Source organism: Schistocerca americana, chromosome 4 (assembly GCF_021461395.2).
Source record: "Schistocerca americana isolate TAMUIC-IGC-003095 chromosome 4, iqSchAmer2.1, whole genome shotgun sequence".
In the NCBI taxonomy this organism is placed as follows: domain Eukaryota; kingdom Metazoa; phylum Arthropoda; class Insecta; order Orthoptera; family Acrididae; genus Schistocerca; species Schistocerca americana.
Genome location: NC_060122.1, coordinates 469742417 through 469769664, shown reverse-complemented (window position 1 = coordinate 469769664; position 27248 = coordinate 469742417). Strand labels below are relative to the sequence as shown.

Below are 27248 nucleotides of genomic sequence, written 5' to 3'. Positions count from 1 at the left end.
TAGCTGTCTACAGAGCTGTGACAACAACAACGTGTTGCCATAGAGACATTTACAGAATTGCATTACGTTATTGGTTGACACAGCAGCATGAAGCTGCCATGCCCAGTCCACTGCAACTGTCAGGGATCAACTTGCACCTACTCAACTATAAATCAAGGGATTGATGAAGAGGTACAGCACTGAACAGGGGAGAGAAGAGCTTTGTTGCACAACTTGACAAAAAAAAGGGGTACATTGACAGGACACTTCCTGAGGCATTAAGAATATTTAATTTGGTAATGGATGGAAGTGTGAGAAATAACAACTACAGAGGAACACCACACAGCTTGAGGCTGTTGCCAAATGGCATCACTATGGAGGGCTGGGTGTTGGGATCCATGGGGCATCCAGCACATCCCACGTGTCCCTGACTGGTCCACTACTTTGACTGCCCCAGGAATTGCCCATACTGAAGTTGACCCTTCATCTGTGGTCGAGTGGAGGTCACTGCAAGATGTGGTGGGCAGTAAAAGACTTCGGAGGGCCTTCCCAGTTCATCTGACGAACAGGTGTTGGGCGTCATCTGTGGCTAATGAAGTCCCTGAGACAGATGCATTCACTTTCCCTGAAGCCTCACAGCTAACAAGGCCTGTGCATTCACAATGGGTGGGATTACTGGTAGTTGGGAGCTTCAACATTAGGTAAACAATGGGGCCACTTAGGGATATGGCAACCAAAGAGGGGGAGGAACCCAGTGTGAACTCTTTGTGCATACTGGGAGGAGTCAATCCAGGTGTGGAAACCCTGCTTCTGGGTGCCATGAAGAGCACAGGGGGCAGCCAACTACAGGTGGTGGCTCATGTTGATACTAATGGTATGTGTCACTTTGGATAGGAAAAGATGCTCTCTGGTTTCAGGTGCCTAGCTGAAATGGTAAAGCCTGCCCTGCCAGTCTTCCTCGTGAGAGGAAGGCGGAGCTCTCCATCTGTAGCATCATTGACAGAACTGAATGTAATCCTTTGATACAGAGCTTAGTGGAGGGTCTGAATCAGAGGCTCACACGGTTCTCTGACCATATAGGCAGCAGATTCCTCAACTTGTGCCATAGGGCAGTGGGTTTCCAGGTTCCACTTAATAGATCAGGAGTCCACTATGCACAGAAAGCAGCTAAGTGGGTAGTGGGGGCTGGTTTTTTTGTGTTAGACGGTCTATGGAAACAAAAGAATGGATGTCAGTCTAAAAGGATGCAGGACAAACACACAAAGGTAGACCTAGAAACAGTTGGTATTGTAGTCATAAATCGTTGTAGCTGTGCTGCAAAAGAAACTGAGCTCCAAACACTAATAAAACACACTGAAGCTCAAATCGTTACAGGTATGGAAAGCTCGCTAAAGTCAGAAACAAGCTCATCTGAAATTTTTACTAAAGACTTAACTGCGTTCAGAAAAACAGATTAAATACAGTTGACGGTGGAGTGTTTATTGCAATCAGAAATAATTTACCTTGTAGTGAAATTGAAGCAGATCCTTCATGCGAGTTAGTAGGGCATAGGTTAGACTTGACAACAGGAATAAATTAATAATTAGTTCCTTTTACCAACCTGCAACTCGTAATATACAGTTGCTGAACAGTTCAAAGAAAACTCGAGTCTCATTTCAAATAGGTATCCCACTCATACAATTACAGTTGGTGGTAACTTCAATCTACCCTCAATGTGTTGGCAAAAATGCATGTTTATAGTCAGTGGTAGGCACAAAACATATCTGAAATCATCCTGAATGCCTTCTCAGAAAATTATTTTGAACAATTAATTCAGGAGTACAATCAAAGTGTAAATGGTTGCAAAAACATATTTGATCTCTTTGCAACAAATAATCCTGAGCAAATAGGGAGCATCATGATGGATACAGGGTTTAGTGATTACAAGGTTGTTGTAGCGAGACTAAATACCACAACATTAAAACCCACAAAAAATAAATGCAATATACATCTATTTTTAAAAACAGATAAAAATTCATACGAGGTCTTCCTAAGAGACAATATCCACTCCTTCCAATTTGATTATGTAAGTGTAGACCAGATATGGTTTAAATTCAAAGAAATAGTATTGACAGCAATTGAGAGATATATACCAAATAAACTAATAAGAGAGGGTGCTGATCCATCATGGTACACAAAGAAGGTTGGAACACTGTTGCAAAAGCTTATGAAAAAAGCATGCCTAATTTCAAACAATGCAAAAGCCCCAAGACAGGTAAAGTTTTATAGAAGCTCAAAATGTGGTACAAACTTCAATGCGAGATGCTTTCAACAGTTTCCAGAATGAAATTCTTCCCAAAATCTGATAGAAAATCCAAAGAGATTCTGGTCATATCTGAAGTATGCCAGTGGAAAGACACAACCAATACCCTCACTGCATGATGACAATGATGATGTTATGGATAGCAGTGCCACTAAAGCTGAGTTACAAGTTTTCCAAAATTACTTTAAAAAAGAAGACAAAGTAAATATTCCTGAATTCGAATCAAGAACAACTGCCAACATGAGTAACTCACAAACAGATATATTTGATGTAGTGAAGCAGCATAAATCACTTAATAAAGGCAAGGCCTCCGATGCAGACTGTATACTAGCCAGGTTTCTTTTAGAGTATGTTGAAATAGCTCCATACTAAACAATCATATACAACCAAAGGCTAGTTGAAAGATCCATCCCTAAGGACTGTAAAGTTGCACACATCACACCAATATCCAAGAAAGAAACAGGAGTAATCCACTGAATTACAGACCCATATTGCTAATGATTTGCAGTAGGATTCTGGATCATATACTGTGTTTGAATATTATGGGTTATCTGGAAGAAAACAATTTACTGACAAACAGCTACAACAGACTCAGAAAAAAGCATTCTTGAGAAACTCAAGTAGCTCTTTATTCTCATGAAGTAATGAGTGCTATCGGCAGAGGATATCAAATTGATTCCACGCTTTTAGATTTCCAGAAGGCTTTTGACATTGTTCCTCATAAGGGACTTCTAATAAAATCACTTGCCTATGGAGCATCATCTCAGCTGCACAACAGGATTCATAATTTCCTGTCAGAAAAGCACAGTTCACTGTAATTGACAGAAAGTCATCAAGTAAAGTAGAAGTAATATCTGGTATTCCCCAAGGAAGTGTCATAGGCCCTCTGCTTTTCCTGATCTACATATATGATTTAGGAGACCATCTGAGCAGCCCTCTTAAGATTGTTTGCATATGATGGTTTTATAAAGCCATCAGGTGATCAAAACAAATTGCAAAATATTTAGACAAGATATCTGTATGGTGCAAAAAGTGGCAATTGAGTCTAAATAATGAAAAGTGTGAGATCATCCACTTGAATACTAAAAGGAATCTGTTAAATTTCAGTTACAGGATAAAACACACAAATCTACAGGCTATAAATCCAACTAAATACTTAGGGATTACAATTACAAATAACTTACACTGGAAAGATCACATAGATAATGTTGTGGAGAAAGCAAACCAAAGAATGTGATTTATTGGCAGAATGCTTAGAATATCCAACAGGTCTGCAAAAGAGGCTGCTCACACTATGCTTGTCCACCCCCTTCTGGAGTACTGCTATGCGGTGGGGGATCCACATCAGATAGGATTAATGGAGGACATGAAAAAAGTTCAAAGAAGGGAAGCTCATTTTGAATAATTGCAAAAAAGGGGATAGAGTGGCATGATTATGTTACACAAATTGGGGTGGCAATCATTAAAGTCAAGGCAATTTTTGTTGTGGCAGGATCTTTTCATGAAATTGTAATCACCAACTTTGTCCTCAGAGTGTGTAAATATCTCGTTGGTGCCCATCTACAGCGGGAGGAATGATCATCATAGTAAAATGAGACAAATCAGAGCTCGGATGGAAAAATTTGTGTGTCCATTTTCCCCGCACATTGTTCTAGAGTAGAATGGTGGAGAAATAGCTTGAAGGTGGTTTGATGAACCCTCTGACAGGTGCTAAATTGTGAATTGCAGAGTAATCATGTAGATGTAGATGAGGGCTTGATTACAGCAAGTGAGTTCAAATGGACGCAGGTTGTATTATTTCTACAGAAACAAAGACACTTGCACAGAATAGACCAGCATGTAGAGCTGCACCAGACCAGTCTCTGACAGATCACCACACCACAACAACACTCCAGGCACAGAAAATGTTCAAGTGAATATGAAATAAACCTGTGATTCTCCTAAAATACCGGGTGGTTATAACTGAGTTCCAAGTGCTGCAATGTGGACCGTATACATCGCAGAACAAGTTCACACATTATGTTCACTAATAAGTGCATTCAGGGAGAATGTTGGAAAAAATAATTGTTACACTTTCTGCCACCAGCTGAAAATACACGGTAAGCAGCCAGAATGTGAAATGTTTCCTGTTTTGATGTCAATAGGCTATTTGTCACTTGGTGACGTGTTGATTTCTTTTGTGAAGTGACTGTTAGCATAAAGGGTTAAGAAGATTGAAGTTTCCCATATGAAACGCAATGACAATCGAGAAGAAAGACCCATGAACTACTGGTAAAGTTGTTCTATCAGAACAGCAGCAACAGCAGTGCTGCAGTACAGGAATATCGCCAACAGAAATAGCTGTGAAGAGAACACATGTCAATAAATGGGCTACAGACCATGATCAAGAAATCTGAAGAAACAGGTGACTTACATGGTGCAGCAGGGAGAGAGATGTGGCTCATTCCCATGGCAGTTGATGAAATTGCTGTAGCTATAGCCGACCGTGCAGCACACGCCTCAAATTCTGCAGCTAGTGCTCCAACTGTGTCATGGGAATTGTCTTTCCCCACGTCAATAGTTCAAGAGATTTTGCAATGCATTTTATATTGGTATCACTACATGGTTCAGAATGGGCACCAAATGGAGCCATGCACCAAATGGAGCTGTGACTTTCGTGTTCATTTTTGGCACACATGAAAATGGATGACATGAGGCCAGGGAACAGTGTTTGGATGGACAGGGGACAGTCTTTAGATGGATTAAGCACATTTTACTCTGCATGGTGCCAAGATTGCACAGAACTGTCACATATGGGGTTCTACTCCACTATATGTTGTGCAGGAACATCCACTGCACTCGATTATGTGACTTTGTGGTGTGGTTTCTCAAGCTCCTTCATTCTCAGTCCGTTTTTCTTCTAGGAGATGACACCTCGCTGGCCTGTTAGGTGTACAGTGAGATGTGCACATTATGTGGACCTCCACATGTGATTCCAGCTTTGCATGAATGCAGTTGTGTGCACGTTATGTGGACCTCCACATGTGATTCCAGCTTTGCATGAATGCAGCTGTGTCCACATCACTTTTTTCATGCAAGATGGGGCAACAACACATGTCACTTGCCAGGTGAAAGATTTGCTTCGAGAAACGTTCAGCAATGACCACATGATTTCTATGCAATTTCATGATGTGTGGCCTTCCAGGACCCTGACCTTCCATTTAATTTATGGTTGTGGGGATGTCTGAAAGATTGTGTCCATCAGGGATATATCTGGACTCTTCCTGATCTGAAGGATAGCATACGACGACTTATTGCTCTGATTACACTGGATATGCTGTGAGTGACTGCCGACCATGCCACATTACAGATGCAGCATGTTGCCAAATCAGGAGACCATACAGAACACATGTTGTAACTTGTGACCATATCCTAATAAACATGCCAGATCCACCATTGTCATGTGTCTGATCATTCCTCCCCTTTTCCTGAACCCAGGAAGAAAGGGGAACAATTACTTTTTTCAGCATACTTCATGAGTGCACCAATTAATGCCCTGTGATGTATACATCCCCCACTGTAGCACTCAGACCTCCGCCTGTTTCTTTACAACCATCCAGTATATTGCTTACTTCTCTTTGCAGAGAGAATTGTTATTGCAATCTTGTATTTACACATTTGCTAAAATGTCTTAACAATGATGGCATAGTGGGGAAGACTTCATTTTGAAGCATGATTGTGCTTTATGTGAAGTTTCATTCAAATGTTCCTGGTCATCTTAAAGCAGGACTTCGACAACTTAGTTTGGATGTGCTTTCTGTCATGGAATAGTAATCTTAATTAACTCCATGTAATTATTTCTTATGGGATTACATAAATGATCATGTTTTGTGTCTTCCATTTGGAGCAGTTGCAGGAAAGAGTTGTAAATACAGTTGCTGATACTGACCGTGACACATCGGAGTGAGTATAGCAAGAATTAGACCTCTCAACTGCCATTTCTTGAATCACATAATAAAGTACATTTTAAAGTCTGTGAGATTGTCTATCAACTAATGTATTTCTTTTGTGGGCTCTCTTTGTTGTTCTCACATATATGTATTCTGAGATTCTTTAGGTAATTACAAGTAACTCTTGCCATTAGTAAGGTCTCTGAGGAAAAAAAGGTGACTTAGCTTGCAAATTCCCAAGGCTTTTATTTAATTTTTAATAGAGAAACTGAAAGCAAGGATCTCACCTGACAATCTTGATCTGCACAGATATTTCCAATTGCTAGTAGGCCTGAACTTCCAGTAGCCCCACAGAAACGACATACACCAGATGTTACACCTGCTGGCTTCGTACGTGTTCCTTCACGGAATTCTACCATAGCCTTTAGTGTGCAGGAGTCAGCCAATGCCATAACCCAGAACAGTTTAGTGCGTCCACATCCTTCATGGAGGTCCACCTTTATTGCTTCTTCTTCTTCCTTGCATACCTATTGAACATATTTTTACATTCGCTAACAGAATTGTAGGAGAGAGGTAAAATGTTACACTGCATTTTTCATCAATATGTTACATAAATACTGGAAGAAGTAAAAGCAACAACTTACCACATAGTTGACATCTTGATAGGCACATAAATAATACTGAAAATATCACTATCTTTCAGGTGTAACTCGCTTCAGAACTGACAGAATACACATACACCTGCACAGTTACATTATCTCGGATGACTAAATTGTGACAGCACTGCAGTCTGACTGGCATCATGGGCAGTGTTGCATGGAGTTGGTGAGTGGAAAATGAAAGTGGGGAGCAGGGAGGGGGGATGGGGAAGGGTAGTTGGCAGCTGGGAGGGACATGCGGATGATGCACAGGACAGGACTGTGCCACATGTGAGCTCATTCTGGCCACAGGTGGGTGGGTGGTGCGTAGTGTAGTGACGTGGAGGAGTTTACCAGGAGGAGGAGATGGAGCAGAGGAAGAGATGACTGCAGAGAGAAAGAGTGAAATAATCCTCTCATCTGTCCTCAGAGCTTCTGTGGCATCGTGCTGAATAAAACTCGCTGCTGTGGCCAGAATACACACACTCTCAGCACCAAGAGGCACACAATACAAGATAAATGAAGTGCTGTTTGACAGATTTAATCAAAATGTTTATCGGTGGACCCATATTAACTTTCTCCAGTGCAACACTATCCAATAACTCTAAATAAGGTTCAGCAACCTTGCTTTGACTGATGACAAAGGGTTAAACTTCACAGTACTCCAACGTTTAATTATTAATGTCCTATAACAATACAACTACTTTCAGAAAGATTCCAAGATCCAGCCACTGGAATGGAATATGTATACGGCTAAGAGTTCATACACCACCTCCAACTGTCTCATTAACAACTTCTGTCAAAAGTCTCCACACAACCAAACAGAAATACAGTTTACTGTCAATCGGTTAAAAGACATGGAACATCCAAATTTTTAAGGAAACAAATAGAACTTATTTGTTTCAATTACACGTCGCCAAGACCACTTTCTACAATGAACACTAACTTCAGCTAGCTGATGGCTCCACATTCTGATATGAGATGCCTTGTTCTATTGAGCACTTGCATGCTCTCTGAAAGGCAAGTGTCACCTAAAAAAGTGGAAAAGAATTAAACAGAATTCATCAGGGACACCTCTGTCCATACGGGAAGCTTCCTCTTCGAGACTTTACGGCCAGTCAAACAACACCTATGGACGTTAGCCACCTCCATCAAGACCTGTGCAAAAAATTCAAAGGGAGAAAAAGTGTTGTGACTCGCCGATCTTTCAAAGTGCCGCCGCGCAGTTACGCGTGTCCTCTACATGCGGCGCTGTCTGCCAGCCGTGCAGCAGCAGCACCACCTAAGCGGCTAGCGGCCGCTAGACTCGGACTCAGTTATGATTTGACTGTTAAAAGTGTACACACACGTCTTACTCTGTTTACTTGATCTGTGACTTTCATGTATTGCATCTTCCTTGAAATATATTTGTTCAACTTGAAGTTATAACAATTGGCGACGAGGATGGGATTTTTCTTTTCAAACGTTGACCCACATGTTTCCATGGCTACTTTAGAGCAACTATTGCAAGGTCTCATAGAACAGCAAACGCTTCTCACAAATGCGATTCGTGATTTTGTCATGGTATCAACTGCGGGGCATCTCTTGTCGTTGTCTCTACCTACTTTTCCACCTTACGACGATACGGTGGAAGACTGGTCTGATTATGAAAAACGTCTTCGACAGCACTTCTTGGCATTTCATGTCGCGGACAAACAAACATGTAAGTCTCTGTTCCTTTCATGGATTTCACCTCAAATGTATTGGTTGTTGTCGCAATTGGCTCCTTTGAAAGATTCTGCGTCTTTGTCCTTTGCTGAAATGTGCTCACTTCTGTCCGTCTATTTTCAAAAGCAAACGCATGTGGTAGCCTCTCGTGTTGCCTTTTATTGTTGTCAAAAACAACCGAATGAATCATATCATGCTTGGGCTGCTGAACTTCACGGCCTCAGTAGAAAGTGTCAATTTGTTACTGAAGTTCACAAAGAATCCTACGCTGATTCCATGGTATGGGATGCTATTATCCGATCGGCGCCCGACAAAGAAGTTAGGCAACGTGCCCTTCAGTTGGCAAATCCGACTCTAGATGAAGTCCTATCCATCGCTTAGTCTTTTGAAATTTCTCGCGCCGCTGGAGCGCAAATAGACGCATGGGGCGATGTCGGGGAAATACAACCTCTGTGCGATGTTGATGAAACGTGTGGGGTGTCCCCGCCAGCCATCGTGGCCACAGTATGCTCCCAAGCGCAGCCTCAGCCTAACCGTAAACAAACCTCTAAGAAACTGCAGCAAAAGCCATGGCAACTTCCTTAATGTCTGCGGTATTTTACGAAACATTCACGAGGAGATTGTCCACAACGTTGGGCCGTGTATCACAAATGGAAAAAAAAGGTCATGTGTCATCTGTTTGCAAATCCGACCGCATATATGATGACGCTGATTCTGTTTCTGTGTTGTCTGTCAATTGTACTTCTTCCCTTTCAGGGAAGTTATTCCTCACTGTCCAAATACTTGGTCGAGATGTTTGCATGCAGGTGGATACTGGTTCTGCTGCCACTATCATCAATTCTCAGATGTATCTTCAGTTGGGTTCTCCAATCCTGTCACCTGTCACTAGGCAATTAAGGACTTACAATAAACAGAAGATTTCTCTCTTGGGACAATTTGATGCTGAGGTATCTGACAAATCTGTCATTCGCACTGTTCCCATATTTGTGGTCGACCACAGTAACGTGGAGAATCTTTTTGGTTTCGATGCCTTTCACGTTTTTGGGTTCTCCATAGATGACTGTGTCAATATTGTCTCTGATGCTATCCCTTATGCTCAATTGGATTCCTTATCGATGACATTTTCGTCCCTTTTTTCTCCTGGGTTAGGCCATGCAAACGACTTTGAAGCTCATATCACGCTCAAACCCATTGCTCGGTCTAAGTTTTTTCGGGCTCAGCCCATTCCTGTGGCCCTTCGTGATCAGGTCAAACGGGAGCTGGATCGCCTCACTGCTTCAGGGGTCTTGCTTCCTGTCACTTCCAGTGAGTGGTCCTCTCCTGTCATTGTCTTGACCTGAAGAATTGTTCACTAAACTTGCTGGAGGCCAGTATTTTTCTAAACTTGACCTGTCAGAAGCTTATCATCAACTTCCTCTTGATGCTGCTTCCCACAGTTTATGGTCTTTAACACGCCTTTCGGCCTCTATCAATACCAACATTTACCATTTGGGGTTGCCAGCGCCCCTGTTCTCTTTCAGCGATTCTTGGAACAATTATTGCTCACTGTCCCTGGGTGTATAAATTACCAGGACGACATTGTTGTCACTGGCTCCACCACTGAAGAACATCTTCAAAATCTCCGCACACTTTTTCATGTATTACAGACTGCCGGTCTTAAGTGTAATCTTCAGAAATCAAAATTTTTCAGGCATCTATCATCACTTGGGGTTTCAACTCTCTCAGGATGGTATTCGTCCTCTTCGGCAAACTGTTGCTGCGATCGATGCTCTTCCTCGCCCTACATCTGTTAAGGAACTGCAGGCCTTCTTGGGGAAAATAGCATACTATTACAAGTTTTTGCCATCTGCTGCTTCGGTGGCTCAGCCATTGCATCGCCTGTTGCATAAAAACGTGCCTTTTCACTGGTCCGCGTCATGCAATGCGGCTTTCCAGAAATTGAAGACTGTGCTGAAACAGGCCCTGTGCCTGGCTACTTATCGACCTGGCCAACATCTTGTTCTTGCCATGGACGCCTCTCAATAAAGGGGTCGGTGCAGTCCTTGTGCACCATTTTTCTGACAGTTCTGAACAACCCATTACTTATGCCTCCAAAACGCTCATGGATGCCCAACAAAAGTATTCTCAAATTGAAAAAGAAGCTTTGGCCATTATTTATGCTCTTCATAAGTTTGGTGTTTTTCTCTATGGATCCAAATTTCATCTTGTTACTGATCACAAACCACTTGTTTCCTTGTTTCATCCATCAATTCACTTCCCAACAAGGCTGCACACCGCAGTTGTGGACGGGTTCCCCATCACTGGGGACCGGCTGGCGACTGCTACGGGTTCTGACCCTACCCTCTCCCGGGTTTTAAGCTGCATTCAGAAGGGTTGGCCAGATTGTCCATCCGCTAAGACTTCTGATCCGTTGCGGAACTAGTATGCTTTGCGTTACCGCCTCATGGCTAGGGATGGTGTTATCCTCCTTTCCACTGACAATGCTTCGCTACGTGTTGTGGTACCTGCATCTTTGCGTGCTTCGGTCTTGCGCCTCCTTCACCAAGGGCACTGGGGTGTCTCTCGCACAAAATCTCTGGCACACTGTCATGTGTACTGGCCCAGCATCGACTCTGAAATCGCACACATGATCACTGCCTGTGGCCCTTGTGCGTCACAGGCCGCTGCCCCGAAGTCATCTTTGTCACCGTGGCCTTCGCTTGAGAAGCCCTTCGCGGGTCCTTTTTTAGGTACTTATTGGCTTCTCATTATTGACGCCTACTCTAAATTTCCTTTCATTGTCTGTTGCATGTCGCCTACCATCGTGGCAACCACCAATGCTCTCGTTCGCATTTTCTCTTTGGAAGGCCTTCCCTCTATTCTTGTTACTGATGATGGTCCGCAATTTGCCTCTTCCGATTTTGCGGATTTTTGTGCCCGTCATGGCGTCATGCATGTCACGGCCCCTCCATTCCATCTACAGTCAAACAGTGAGGCTGAACGACAGGTCCGCACATTTAAGGCTCAGATGAGGAAACTCCTGACTTCTTCTGCTGATGATGCGTTTCTCTAATTTCTGGCTTCTTACCGTTTCACCCCCATGGGCGACCACAGCCCGGCTGAGTTCTTACATGGCCGACAGCCCCGCACTTACTTCATCTTCTGCGGCCTTCCACCTCATGGCCGCGGGTGCCTTCACTTGGCCGGTTCACCACCGACGACCTTGTATGGGTACAGGGATATGGCAGGTGGCCAAAATGGAGTCCTGGCCGCATCTTACGACACCGTGGCCAACGTCTGTATGAAATCCAGACAGACACAGGTGTTGCAGTGCGTCATTCGGACCACCTTTAGCCTCGTGTGCCGGCAACGCCTGTTCCGGATGCCACTACACCACCTTCAGCTCTACCTGACACTCGGGATACTGGAATCTCTCATTACTCACAACACAGTCCTCTCATCATCATATCGGTGCCAGCACGAGAACTGACACCACCAGGAGACGTGCCCATGCAGGAACCAGATGACCATCATCTGTCGGAGCAATTCTACTCGCCTCCTTCTCCTGCGGACACGGACACATCACCCATGTCTCCTGTTATAACAACCGGACTTGCCGTAACCGGCACATTAATGCACGGGACCCCAGCAGATTCGACTCCCACATCTCCTGTCGTCTCGACCCGTTATCATCGGGGACACTCCCGTCCATACGGGAAGCCTCCTCTTCGAGACACTACGGCCAGTCAAACAACACCTATGGACGTTAGCAATCTACAGGCCACCTCCATCAAGACCTGTGCAAAAAATTCAAAGGGGGGTAAAGTGTTGTGACTTGCCGATCTTTCAAAGTGCCGCCACGCAGTTATGCGGGTCCTCTACATGCGGCACTGTCTGCCAGCCATGCAGCAGCAATGCCACCTAAGCGGCCAGCCAGCCAGCGGCCGCTAGACTTGGACTCAGTTATGATTTGACTGTTAAAGTGTACACATGTCTTACTCTGTTTACTTGATCTGTGACTTTCATGTATTGCGTCTTCCTTGAAATATGTTTGTTCAACTTGAAGTTATTACACTATCTTTCCACATTTAAAAAGCAACTTTAATGGCCATGAAGAATCCCTAGCTTCTGACTTGAGTTAAACAGTTTAAAACACCAATTTCACCTCATAGGTCCCATGGCTTGCCACCTGCAGCATGGGACAGCATTCAGCTGACTCTTAATTTTGTGACTCTCCAAAACACTCCCCAAAATTAACTTAAAATTCAGGCCAATCAACCCTCATGGGAAACTGTAGCTCTTCAACTGCCCATTACCTGCAAACTAATAGCTTCTCCTGTAAGGCAATGCTTCCTGCAAGGACTTTCAAAACTTTCTTTCCAATAGATGTATGAAACACTAGTCTTCATGCAAAGTCACAGGCCTTTAAACCAATCACATAGGCTCTGGTCACAGTCCATTCAGGAGGATGGGAGGAAGAGTGTAACAAGCACCTCTACGATGAAGAAAAGCTCCTTGCCCCAGATACAAGCTCTGATGCAAACAATACCCACAGAACAGTCACACAGGCAAAACCAAGAAAATTTAGTTGAAAGGTGTGAGTGGAGGATGAGTGAAGTTAGGGTATAGCAGAGATTTAGGCCACGAGGATAATGGATGTCAAATCAAACACCTTTCAGCTGTCCAGTTTCCAAACTTATTTTATTTGGCTACCACTTTTGGTGATTTACTATGCCCCTTCGGGCCCATTCCACCTTTGTTCTGGTCAAAACAAGGGCTAGCATTCGGAAAGTGGTATATATAGTTTCCTGCTTGCTATAATGATCACTTCTATTATCATCTGGCAACTGTTTGGCAGATGATGGTTGAAGTGATTGCTATAAAAACTAAAACTAAACTCCTACCAAACAGGCCATGAAGGTCCAACAGTACCGAACAGCCACAGTGTCATCCTCAGCCCATAGGCATCACTGGATGTGGATATGGAGGGCATGTGGTCAGCACACCACTCTCCCAGCTGTATGTCAGTTTCTGAGACCGGAGCCGTTACTTCTCAATTAAGTAGCTCCTCAGATTGTCTCACAAGGGCTGAGTGCACCCCGCTTGCCAACAGCGCTCGGCAGACCAGATGGTCACCCACCCAAGTGCTAACCCAGCCCGACAGTGCTAAACTTCGGTGATCTGACGGGAACCAGTGTGACCACTGTGGCAAGGCTGTTGGCTAAGTGATTGCTATAGCAAGCAGAAATCTACAGATACCAGTATTTGAACGCTGGCCCCTGTTTTAACCAGAACTGAGATGGGATCTTCCTACACGTTGGTCAGGGGCCTGAAGATGGTGTAGTAAATCACAGAAACTAGTAGCCAAATAAAATAAGTTTGGAAACTAGATGGCTGAAAGGTGTTTGACTTGACATCCTGTATCAAACAGCCGAGTCCTGCAAACATTTCTGAAAAGGTGGACATACAGAGGAGGATAACAGGGTCGAAAGCTGTGTACCAAGGACAATTCCCCCTACATAATTCAGAAAAGCCACTATTGGGAGGGAAGTATCCAGAAGACAAAGATTATGAAGCAATGATTCAAACTGAGCAAGCTGTGCTCAGTGGTATATTCTGCCACTGTGTGATCAACAATGGTACTGGCCACAGTCTGGCAGGGGGCATTCATTTGGGTGGACAGCTGGTTGGGCGTCACATCCATATAAAATGCTGTGCAAAAGTTACTGCATAGCTGGTACACAATCAGATTGCTTTCAATGGGAGTCCTACCTCTGACAAGATATGATATGACTTTGATAAGGGTCACAATCCCTTGCCATAATGGTCGTACACCTGTGGTAGACCTATACGTGAGACCTGTCCAATGCACCCACCCAACACATCCCAGTCCAGTCCTGTCAGAGACTCATCCTATCCTAACGGAGGCAGGTCTACCTATGAAAACAAAAAATGCTTTATTTCAACGACTAATTCACAATCTATGAAGTCTGGATCTTACTAACAACACCAGCTTCTCTGAGTCATGTAGAAGGGAATTGCCCCTGCAACATCTTCTTCAATTCTGTAATCCTCATGGCCTCAATCTCTGCTAGCCCCAGGCCCACACCCATCTCTAATCCTATACCATGATCCTAACATCACTCTCCCTGTACTCACACCATGCCTTCTGAAGTACCCCTCTTCCTTTGCTCTGTATCCCTCTCCTAACCCACTCCTCCACTTCATTGTACACTACACAGGACTTTCCCTGGATGCACTCAGTATAAGCTCGCCAATGCCAAATTCTTATCACTGGTGCCCTTCCTGCTGCCTCTCCCAGCCATCAGCCACCCTTCCCAACTCCTCCTTCTCACTCCGCAGCTCTTCCCTTCTTCAGAGTGTATATGTGGGGGGGAAAATATATATATCCTGGTTAGAAATATATTTTTTCCAATGTGAAAATACATCTTTTTCCTAGGAGAAAATACACTTTTTCCGTGTTAAGTGACAATATACTTTCTCTTGGAGCTGTAAAAATTACAAATCCTCTGAATGATAAAGGTATTATATACCGGCACAGAACATCCTAGTGCTTAAGGCAAAAAACTACACATTTTGGAAAGATATTTGATGTGTGGCAACTTATACACAGTATACTTTCAGATCGCGAAAGTATAAATACAAATTCCAGCATGCTAACTTTCGAAGCATTGTAATTGAAATTGCGACACTATTTTGTTGGACAATCATGGGTCACATTATGTGATTCACCAGCCAATGACAGCAGATATTCAGAGCATATGACCTGTGATATTGTCAGCCAATAGCAACAGCATTGTTACATAATGCGAACACACAAACAGGAAAAGTTAATGGTTTAAATTAAATTACATTCAGGATAGCTACATGGTAAGCTGGGCTTTCATCTACAGCAGTGATCAGTCCCCTCCCCCAGATTTTACCTATAGTGGTGGTCGATTCCACCCCCCCCCCCCCCCCTTTTCGAGTGTGTGGTTGGTGGGCAGGATCGCAGGAGCACAGCTTAAACTGCAGTAGCTGACAAGCACAATTATAATTTCCACTACTGCGTACTGAACATTTTATGGACTGAAACTCCACTGCAGAGTGAAAATCTCATTCATTTTATGGACTACTTGGCTGAATAAGTGTCCTGCTGAGCACTTTGACTTTACCACAGAAAACTCAGTTATGTGCGAAATTGCTCAAGAATTCACTTCACAGTTTTTTTGAAGAATAATAATACTTTTTGCCATTGTTATTGCATAAATTGCAATCTATGAAAGAATTAAAATAAATATGAAAAACTAATATTGAAGCTTGGTCTATTTTACTGTATTACCCTTAAAATATATCAGACACAAATATGTCGGTAAGATTTAAACATGGCAAGTGTGATTGTCAAGATGGCGGCTAGTGTTAAAGTAAATCGTGTATCTCCGCAAAAAAAAGTAAAATTCGATGGAAAAAAGAAATCGTGTATGAGTTGTAAGGACGAGATATCAAAGCTAAATGAACATATAAAAAGTCTACAATTCATAATCGGTACTCTAAAACAGGATATAAAAGAACTTCAATCGGGAAAATACGGGAAGCAAGAAGACACGGCCTCCACAGGAAAATGGGAATCAGTGACCGAAGAAAACTCTATCCAGGAAGATAAATCTCAAAGAAGCAGTGTAACTTTAATACAAAAAAACAGTGTGCAAAAATCGAGTGTAGTACATCATGGAATACAGCCATCTGAAGAAAAACTGTTGCAAGGAACTGAAAGTAAACAAAAACGTGTGCAAACAAACAACTATAGCATGGTAGCGGAAAAGCATGAAAACAGATCAAACTTTCCTCGAAATCGCGAACTTCCAAACATACCGGTAGTGAAAAGTAAACTGTCAAATTCTCAAAGGAAGTTATTGACTGATTCTAATATCGTGTGCAAAAACAGATTCAGTGTGCTATCAGAAAAAACGAACAGACAAAGTGAAGCAGATATACAAACGAAAGTTTCGGAACCGTAAACAACAAACGAAAACAGTCAACATAAAAAACAAGATGCTCGCATTATTTATTTATTTTCTGATAGTCATGGAAAAGGACTGGCAAAGATCATGAACGAAAAACTAATAAATGAAAGTGTTATTGGATTTGTGAAGCCAGGTGCTCCACTGCGAGAAGTTACTCAGCATATTGACACACACAGTAACCATGGAAGTTGTAACTCTTGCATTATTTTAGCTGGCGCAAACGATGTCTACAAGAACGAAGCAAAATTCACTTTGCGATCTTTAAGGGAAACATTGGCAAAAGTTATGGACATGGAAGTTTTCGTAATAAGCATCCCTATGAGACATGATCTCATCAAAACATCGTGTGTGAATGCAGAAATCGAAGCAACTAACCGAAAGTTTGAGAAAATATGTAAGCTCTTCAGCAATGTGACATATATTAATGCAGACAGTCAAAAAAGAGAAGATTTCACTACCCATGGATTGCACAGAAACACGAAAGGGAAAGTAGCACTGTGCGATGCAATCATGGAACAATTAAACCGAAATCAGCCAGGCTTAGAGCAGCCTCCAATTGCAGCAGCAGCTGGAAAGAAAACTTCAATTGTAAAAGTGTTAAAAATGATATGTCATGTGCAGCTGTCAAACATAAGGTAGGCCAAAACAACCTAGTAAATAAGTCATCGTCGAAATTTATGCTCCTGCACCAAAATGTACAATCCTTATCAAATAAAGTTAGTGAGATAGAAATATTGTTATCAGATGAACTAAAAGAAGTGTCTGTTATATGTGTTAGTGAGCACTGGTTATCCGAAAATATGTTACATCACACAGGGATAGAGAGCTTTACCCTTTCATCTTTTTTTTTTGTAGGAAAACCTCCATGCATGGAGGAACATGCATATATGTTAGAGAGGACGTCAAACACAAAAATTTAAAGTTCACTAACCAGCTAGGGGAAGAGCAAAACTTCGAAATTTCTGCTACAGAACTGACAAATTTAAATATAATTGTTATTTGCATATATAGAAGCCCAGATGGAAACGTAACTACTTTCATTGAAAATCTTGAGAAGGCACTTAACAGTATAAAAATAGTTAGTAAAACAACCATCATATGTGGTGATTTTAATATAGATTTCAACAAGAATTCAAAAGACAGATTAAACCTTGAGGCCTTATTAAAAACCTACAACATACATACAACTATCAAATCCCCCACCAGAGTCACCAAATCGTCAAGCAGTGCTATAGATCAGATACTAATAAATACAGATAAATATTTATACAAATCTGGAAATATGAATACAGGTTTCAGTGATCATTATGCACAGTTTATTGAATTCCCAGTAGACACTGCAGGAAATACTGAACAACAAATGACAAAAAAAGGTAGAAATTTTAGCAAGCACAACCTAGAACACTTCAGGCACTTACTGAAAAAAGAAACATGGAATGATATAGACAACTATGAGGACACATGTAAAAAGTTTGACATGTTCAAGGAAATATTCTCCCATTATTTCAATATTTCTTTTCCAGTTAAAAACCAAACATTAAAAACTAAAAAAAGAAAAGTTACATGGCTGACGAAAGGCACTAAAATATCATGTTCTGAAAAGAGGAGACTTTATGAAATCTCAAAAACACAAAATGTTACAGAAGAATTTCTGGTGCATTTCAAGAATTATAAGAGAGTGCTTCACAAAGTCATAAAAAAATCTAAAAAAAACAACAAATTATCACCATATAAAAATGGCCAGGAACAAAATGAAAGCCATGTGGAAGATAGTCAGAGAACAAGTAGGAAACGAGACCTCCCAAAATGTAAATCTCCAGGTAATCCAAGATGGCAAAAAAATTACAAATCCAGAAGAAGTAGCCAATGCTTTTAATACATACTTTGCAAATATTAGTGAAAAATTACTATCTGACATAAAATCTTCAAATAAAAATCCTGCTACAACACCATCCAATCAAAATAGAAACTGCAACTCCCTATTTCTTACTCCAACCAACCCTAAGGAAATTATACTATCAATAAGAGAGTTAAAAACAAAATTTTCAACAGGTGTGGATGAGATTCCAGATTATGTCATTAAAAATGTGGGGGACCTCATTGCAATACCATTAGCCCACATTTTCAACAGTTCATTAACAAATGGAGTCTTTCGTTCCTGCGTAAAGACAGTGAAACTAAAACCACTGTTCAAAAAGGGTAAGAAAGAAGACATAGCCAATTATAGACCTATTGCCTTGCTATCTACATTTTGTAAAATACTAGAAAAAATTTTTCATAAGAGGTTGCTAGATTTTCTAGAAAAGTGCAAAATATTATCCACAACCCAACATGGCTTCCGGAAAGGCCGATCAACAGAAACAGCAATATATGAATTTCTGGGTGAAGTACTCGAAAAAATTGATAGTGGACAAAAAGTAACTGGCATATGCCTTGATCTGTCTAAGGCTTTTGACATCATAGGCCACACTCTATTGCTGCAGAAGCTTGAAAGAATTGGTATCAGAGGTGTGCCTAACAGCTGGCTTAGATCGTATCTTACTGACCGCAAGCAAGTAGTAGAAATACATTTTCACAAAGAAAATAAATCAACAAGACACTATTCTGATTATAAAGCAGTAAAATATGGAGTACCGCAGGGCTCGGTACTGGGCCCCATCCTATTTTTGATATATATAAATGACCTAACATCAGCCAACCAGTACCATAGCACTATCGAGTTTGCAGATGACACAAGCATATTAGTCAGCGGGAAGACTGCAGAGACACTACAGACAAGACTGTCTGAGGCATTAACAAATGTTGTAAACTGGTTCAACCAAAACAAACTAATAATAAATAAAAGCAAAAAAGTAGCATTAAATTTTCATAATATCAAGAGAAACATTGAAGAGGATATAAGAATTCAGATGTCAGATACGGATATTGCAAGTGTGCCTAATACAAAATTTCTGGGGGTCTGGCTACAGGATAATCTTAGATGGGAAACTCACATTGACAACATATTAAAGAAGCTAAGTACCATGTGTTATTTAATGAGAGTGCTAGAAAACTGCTGTCATAAGGACTGTCTAATGACAGTTTACTATTCTAATATACATTCTGTCCTAAAATATGGGATCACTTTTTGGGGTAACTCGCCATCCTGCCTAAAACTCTTCAGGATGCAAAAAAGAATAGTGAGAATCATGGCTGGAATAAAAAGGAACAAACCATGTAGACCATTATTTAAAAGGATGGGGATTCTTCCCCTTCCATGTATTTTCCTATTTGAAAGTGCAATGTTTATAAAGAAATATACAATAACAAATCCTAGTATCCTCCCCAAAAATGAAAATGTTCATCATCATAATACAAGACAGAAAACTGACTTTCATGTACTCCATACAAAAACCAGTTTGTGCCAAAAAGGAACATTACACCATGGAAAAATTATCTACAATAAATTGCCAAGAGAAATTAAAGTAATGACAGATGTAAAAAATTTTAAAGCAGCATTAAAAGAATATCTGTTGACACATTGCTTTTATAGTGTGGAAGAGTTCCTCCAAAATCCTCGAGAGTCTAAGTGATGATTATGCAAATACTGTAACCATTAATATTGGCCTATAAATACATTCAGATGTAATTCTCAAGTTTATAATGGGGTTCAAGTATAAGTTGTACAGCGACTTGCCCAGTATATGAAGTAAAATTCTGTGAATGTAATTCTCTAGTGTACATGTCAGTTCATAGTGTAGAAGAGTTCCTCAAAAATCCTTAGAGCTTAAGTGAGGATCATGCAAATACTTTAATCGTTAATATTGGCTTATACATGCATTCAGTTGTAAACTTCAAGTTTCTAATGTGGTTTAATTATAACTTACACATTGACTTGCCCAGTATATGAAGTGCTGTAAAATTTTGTGAACATAATTTTCTAGTTTCTAACGTGTTTTAATTGTAAGAGATACTTTGACCTGTCCAATATCTGATGTGCTGTACTGTACATGTAAGATTTACTGGACCAATAAATACAATACAATAAAATACAATACATAAATGGCTGGCCTTCTGGGCCTGAAATTTTTCTAAGTAGCTGGTCCTAAAGCGTAAAGTTTTGAAATGAGAGTAAAATGCTCCATGATTTAAGAAATGAATCGCACATGGTCACATGTAACATAATTCATCTTGTGCAAAAGGAAATGCATTTTGAAAGTAATGATCTCAAACAACGGATTGCAATACTTTTCCGAGACCTGTCATAAATGTAATCAGTTGTGATGTCACGTTCATCAAAAGTAGTTTGTTGTTACAAGTATTGCACAGTCTTCATCCTACAGCCTTTGACTCATTTTGCTGTTGGCAGACGCTTGTGTGTGCAGTTTGTTTTGCTGTAAATGGAGCATTTTCTTTGAAACTAAAATTTTATTTTGATATTATTGTTTCGTTTATGTTTTCTTGCTGCAATATTATTCTGTAGTAGTGGGAGGAAGGAAAATTCTTTGTTAGAGTATCTGTTCTTACCAGTCAAAATTACAAAAATTTAACTGGAAACTAAAGCATTGAAAAATTACTGGAATTCTAAAAAAAATCCCAGGTTTTCCTGGATTTTTCCCTTATGAAAAAATTCTCAGGTTTTTCCCAGATTTCCTGGTTGTCCCAGGCCATATACACCCTGTTCTTTTGTCCACTCCACCCGACACAACCACGGACACCATTGAGCTGCAGTGCCGGCACAATGTATCTAGCCCAGAGAATGTATGAGGCCTGTTCAAAAAATTCCAGAACATTCATAGTTTTGCGCCAATAGCGTGTTGGAGCAAAATACGGCTGGCATCCCTGCACACACCTGTGTTTAATGTGTAACTGCTGGAAGTTTCATTGTTGTATGTTTGTTAGTTATTGTTCAGTGTTGTATTGAGTAGAACGTTGTGTCGCATATTTTGCGAATTTTGAGATGGCAAGAGTTAGAAAAGGAATACATCTGCATTAAATTTTTTTTATGAAACTCAAGATCTTTACAGAGACACACCAAACGATGCAGGAAACCTACAGTAATGAGTGCTTAAACTGTACTCAGTGTTACAAATGGTTTGCACGGTTTAAAAATGGCCAGACGGAAGTTAAAAATGACCCTCATTCAGGGTGCCCTTCAACGTCTAACAACGATGCTCATGTTAGAACTGTCAATGAAATTGTGCATGCCAATTGAAGACTGACTGTCCACAAGGTTGCAAAAGAATGAAACATTTCAGTTGGATCATGTCATGAAATCCTGACACAGCATCTTGGAATGCATTGTGTTACCACCAAGTTCATCCCAGAAGACCAGAAAGACGTTTGCCTTACAACCTGTGCAGAGCTTTTAGATCACGCAAATGAGGATGAGATGTTCCTTAAGAGAACTGTAACAGGTGACGAGATGTGGGTCTGTGGTTATAATGTTGAGACCACGGTTCAATCTTCACAGTGTGTCAGGAAAGGTTCTCCAAGACCAAAAAAGCTCATTACGTCAACTCAAATTTCAAAGCAATGCTGATAGTTTTCGTTGACTTTGAAGGATTAGTCCATCTCGAATTCAATCAACGGTACTATCAGGACATGTTGCAATGCCTGTGAGAAAATGTGAGAAGGAAATGGCCTGAAAGGTGGCAAGACAATTCATGGCTATTGCATCACAATAACGCATCCCCACTTTCATCCCTGTTGGTGCATGGCTATTGCACAAAAAACAAAATCACTGGGCTGATTCATCCTCCATACTCTCCAGACCTGGCACCTGCAGACTTTTTTTTATTTTCAAAGTTGGAAACCCCACTCAAAGGGTGAAGATTGGCAACAATAGAAAAGATAAAAGAAAAATTGCAGACAGTGCTTCACGCGATCCAGCAAGGGGCATAACAAGGCTGCTTCTGGAAGTGGAAATGGTATTGGGAGCAGTGTAAAAATAGTGGAGGGGAGTATTTCAAAGGAGACCATGCACAATAAGTAAAAGGTAACTGTAGAAAAATTTTGTGGACAAAGTTCCAAAATTTTTTGAACAGACCTCACATACATGCAGGTGTATGTGTATCTTATTACCTCTGAAGAAGAATTCATCCAAAAACTAGTAATGTTCTCAGTATTGTTTATGTGTCTGTTGACATTTTAACTATATGATACAGTGTTACCATTACTCATTCTATTATTTACATTCAACCACAGACTTCTGATTTACCCATCCTTATGCTATGATATTTTTGTTTAAAAAAACTTCAAATCAGTATAAAACACACCGTTTATGCAAAATCCTGATTTAAAAGATCCTGCTTTTTATTCTTAGGTTGCAATTATCAATTTCTCACATACAGATTCTGTGTGAATAAGGAAGAATGAAAAACTAAAGTTTCCTTTCTTTCTTTTTTCTTTTACTGAAATCTGGAACCAGCTAAATATATAGCAACAGTATTTTATGTGGCAATTTGTCTTAAATATATTTTGTCACAGCGTAAATGTTGGTTGCCTGGGACAGTATTCCTGAGCGTTTTAAATGCACTAACATATTAAATCATGTGACTGGAATGCAATGTCTTTAGAAGAATGATACATGGTTTATAGTTAGTATCTGTGCAAGATTCACATTTCTCACATACATCTTCTTAATTTTGGATAGACTAATTTGCATTATAAACTCTTGTACAATTTTGATGCTTAGTTTCCCTTGTTCAAGAAGGCAAGTGGTGCTTCAGTTCTAGTCTGCTGGTATTTTACTATCAATTTTCGGCTGTTGATTGCTTTTAAAATAAACTGCTGTCGATTGCTTTTAAAATAAAAGTACAGGATATGATTACACTGCAAGATTTTGGCACATAGAAACTCCATGACGATTTAATTCTGAAATGGCATGTGGGAAATCCACAGATATAAAGGTAATATACCACGCATCACGCATGACGAAAAGCCAGCAGTAAACATATATAAGGTCTATTAACAAAGGAACTGAGCTTTTGTTACCCACATTTTTATTCTACTTACATATGTTTAATCCCTGTCTCCTTCAAAATACTCACCTACTCTCTTCATTTAATTATTCAAGTAATATTCCCACTTCAATGTACAGTCCTGGAAAGCTTGTTTTGGAATGTTAATAGCCATGACAAAATCTCTTTAACATAATCAATTGTATCAAATATTCTCTTACTGTTCTCATAAGATGCATTACAAACAATTAAGGAATGTTTTCTACCAATATCTCAGCACATTCAGAAAGCATTAATAATCAAGAACCTTCATATCCTTTACATGAATTGTAGCAATCTTCACTAAACTCAAAAGAACTTAAAAATTGAGCACCATGCTGTTCATTTTGTACTGTTACACATTTGTAAACAAAATGTAGCAAATGAAACCAATTAGGGGAAACTTAATTTTCAATCCAGAAATTCACATAAAATTTAAAATTATGTTTACTATTCTGCCCTAGGAGTAAAATCATAATTTTAATGATAGACTAACCTGTAGTAAGAATGTTTTCAAAAATCCCCGTAAAATACATCTATTCAGCTAGATATTTGCTTACCTGTCTCTGGTGCAAACGAGTACGTCGATGCAAATGCAGGAATCGGTCACAATCAGCACACAGATTTCCACAAACGTTGCACTGTATTATTGCCCCAGTTTCCCCATCATCATGATTGCTGCATGTAGGCTGCAATGACAGAAATTATCTTTTATTTCATTTACAAATACATTCATGTGACGAAACACTTTTATCTGTTAAATTATTTAATTATTTTGTGTGAATCATATTATAGAGAACAGTCAAAATATACAACTATCAAATAAAGTAGTTATTGCAAACTGCTCTCATGTGATATATCAAAGGGCTGCTAAGCAGTAATAAGTGTTCACATTTCATTGTTACTGAAGGCTATTTTTTTTTTTTTTTTTTTTTTTTTTTTTTTTTTTTTCAATGAAAAGTTGGCTTATATCAAATGGAATTTTTTGCTTTAGGTATATTACAGCAACCACTATGCACAAAATTTTATAAAGAATATATTTATAATTAGGTACAATTACCTTATAAATTACTGTTTCTATGTAGCTCAAGTCATATGTGGTAATCATTTAGATAGAGTGTTACACTTACAAATTTACCTGGTAATTCAAAATGGAATTTATTATTTTCTATAGTTATTATCTACATTACTAAATGTCTAACCCAGTTAATGGTTCATTTTACACATTCTCAGGTGGAGGTTGTCTTCAACAGCTTACAGGGCACAAAAATATGTATTCCAGTATTTCATATAATTACTGACCAAATTTAAAAATTTAAAATGCTGTCACAACCAGCTCATTAAGAGACATAACCTTATGTTAAAGTTTCAACACTCTAAGACAAGTATTACAGTTACAAAATTTCCGTATGTTTTGAGGTAACTCATGGTGCACAAATTACCCAGACTACAATCATCCATTATTTGAGAATGAGAACGCTTAGTGACTTACAACAAATTTTTCACATAATTTCAAACCTTTATGAAACTTTTTCTCACTGATAAATCCCACAAAATGATGAAATGAAAAAAAGTTCATTGCTTACTTCATTTTTGCTGTTCTTGCAGAAGTACTTCATCATCAAGTATGACAGTTTAATTTATGATTTCTTTACTAGTAACTCTATTTGCAACAACAGTAACCATATACACCACTGAATGTGCCTGTAAAATTATATTATTGTGCAGCCCATAGTCCAGGAGATATCACTAACATTGAGATGTGAGAAAAATTAACTTTTGCTTAAAACTGACTGTAAATTATCGAGAGTATACTCATCCAGTGTCTGATAATGAAAGCACTTAGTGACTTCCAACAAGCTTCAAGGTAATTTCAAATCTTTCTAAACTTTTTCTGACTTACATGCATGATGTCAAATATTTAACTGATTAACGCTTGTAAAGTAATGAGGCAAAGAGATTATATATCAATAAAAAATAATAAAGATATACTCACCAAGCTGTGACAAGAGAAAACATACATAAAGGTTAAGGAAATGTGAAAGGACTGGTAAAGTTTATAAATCTTGTCAGTCTGTTTCCTTCATCCCTCTTCCTTCCCCTTCAATCCTTCTCTGAGAAGAAGGAGCCACTGGTTCTGAAAGTTTGCACATTTCCTTGACCTTTTTGTACACTTTCTCCTGCCCCCACTTCATGAGTAGATTTTTTTCTACCAATTATATTAGACAAGGGAGTTTGTTTCTTTAAAGAATTGGGGGAAGGTGGTTTATTGATTAAAAGAATGAACATTTAGCAAGATATGGACCTCAAACTGGTTATTAGTGTTAAGCAATAACATGTATTTATTTTTCTTATGTTTGCAACAGAAGGGAGATGGTCGCATTGATAAACTATATTGCAGAAATAAAACTGAAACAAAAATTTGGGACTTGACAAAAGTATCAGCCACTGAGTCGAATCTTGTTCTTAAACAGCAGAAATGATCTTCCATTGACTTTATAGAATGGTTAAGAAATTGTACTGTTTGCTAATGACACAAGCATACTAATCAGATCCAAAATCAACCTTAGTAGACACAGCTCAAATGACAGGTGAAGAGGCCTGCAACTGAGTCACAGCAAACAACTCTATAAAAGAACGATACGCAATTCCACACGAGTCAAGATGACCTGCTAGACCCAGAATTAGTCAATAATGGTCAATTACTAAATAAAACATTGTGTGTAAAATTATTTGAGGCCCAGCTATATAACATGTTAAATGAAGTCAACTAATAAATAAAACTAATCAAGGAGATCATTTCACCATGTTTGTATCTTTAATTGTATTGGGCTAAAGACCTAAAGACAAGGGTATTGGCGTATGTTGTACATTTTCTCTCAGTTTTGACTTAAGGAATGCTCCTAACATGAAAAACACAAGTGTGAAGTAAGAATATCATGAAAAGAAGATAACTGCAGTCTTTCGGAAGACTCTTTACGGATCTTAAAACTCTTATACTAACATCTCCGAACATTTACTCCTTAACAGTTTTTGTGGCTAAGAACATAAATCAGCTTCAGCTGAACTGCAGGCAGGTACAACAAAAAAGACTTTCACACCAAAAACTTTTGGCCAATGGTCTTCGTCAACAATAGACACACATACGCGCGCACCCACCCACCCACACACACACACACACACACACGCACACATGCACGCGAACACAACTCACACACACGACCGCAGTCGCAGGCAACCGTGTGGTTTCAGTTGCCTGAGACTGCAGTCGTGTGTGTGTGAGTTGCAATTTTGTGTGTGTGTGTGTGTGTGTGTGTGTGTGTGTGTGTGTGTGTGTGTGTGTGTGCGTGCGTGCATGTGTTTGTGTGTCTATTGTTGACAAAGGCCACTGGCCGAAAGCTTTAAGTGTGAAAGTCTTTTTGTTGTGCCTATTTGCGACTCAGCATCTATGCTATATTGTGAATGGCAACTTTCCTTCTCATAATATTGTTACATTCCATCCTGAATTTTTCATTGTTTGATTTCAGCTGAACTGTAATTTACACAACCATAATGCATGGCACATAACAAATTTTATGCAGACTTCGTCTCCATGACAAGGATTTAGTGTGTCCTCTGATGCAAAAGCCTTCAATAAATTCCCGTATGAAATAAAGCAAGAAACTGGGAATTCCTGCTAATGCAAAGAAAATTAAAGACAACATTTCAAT

At 39.9% G+C, this 27248-nt stretch overlaps 1 protein-coding gene and 1 pseudogene across 1 annotated transcript in view; both read right to left on the bottom strand.

The window, feature by feature from the left end:
• The window catches only part of LOC124613550 (E3 ubiquitin-protein ligase MYCBP2-like), a gene marked incomplete at its 5' end in the record, with an annotated part of 333858 nt that overhangs the window by 35705 nt on the left and 270905 nt on the right, over positions 1-27248 (bottom strand). Inside the window, 2 exons of the mRNA XM_047142262.1 lie at positions 6498-6737; positions 24099-24227. Coding sequence (XP_046998218.1) covers positions 6498-6737; positions 24099-24227 — 369 coding nt within the window. The remainder of the gene's footprint in view (positions 1-6497; positions 6738-24098; positions 24228-27248) is intronic.
• LOC124614241 lies at positions 13639-13756 on the bottom strand (annotated as a pseudogene).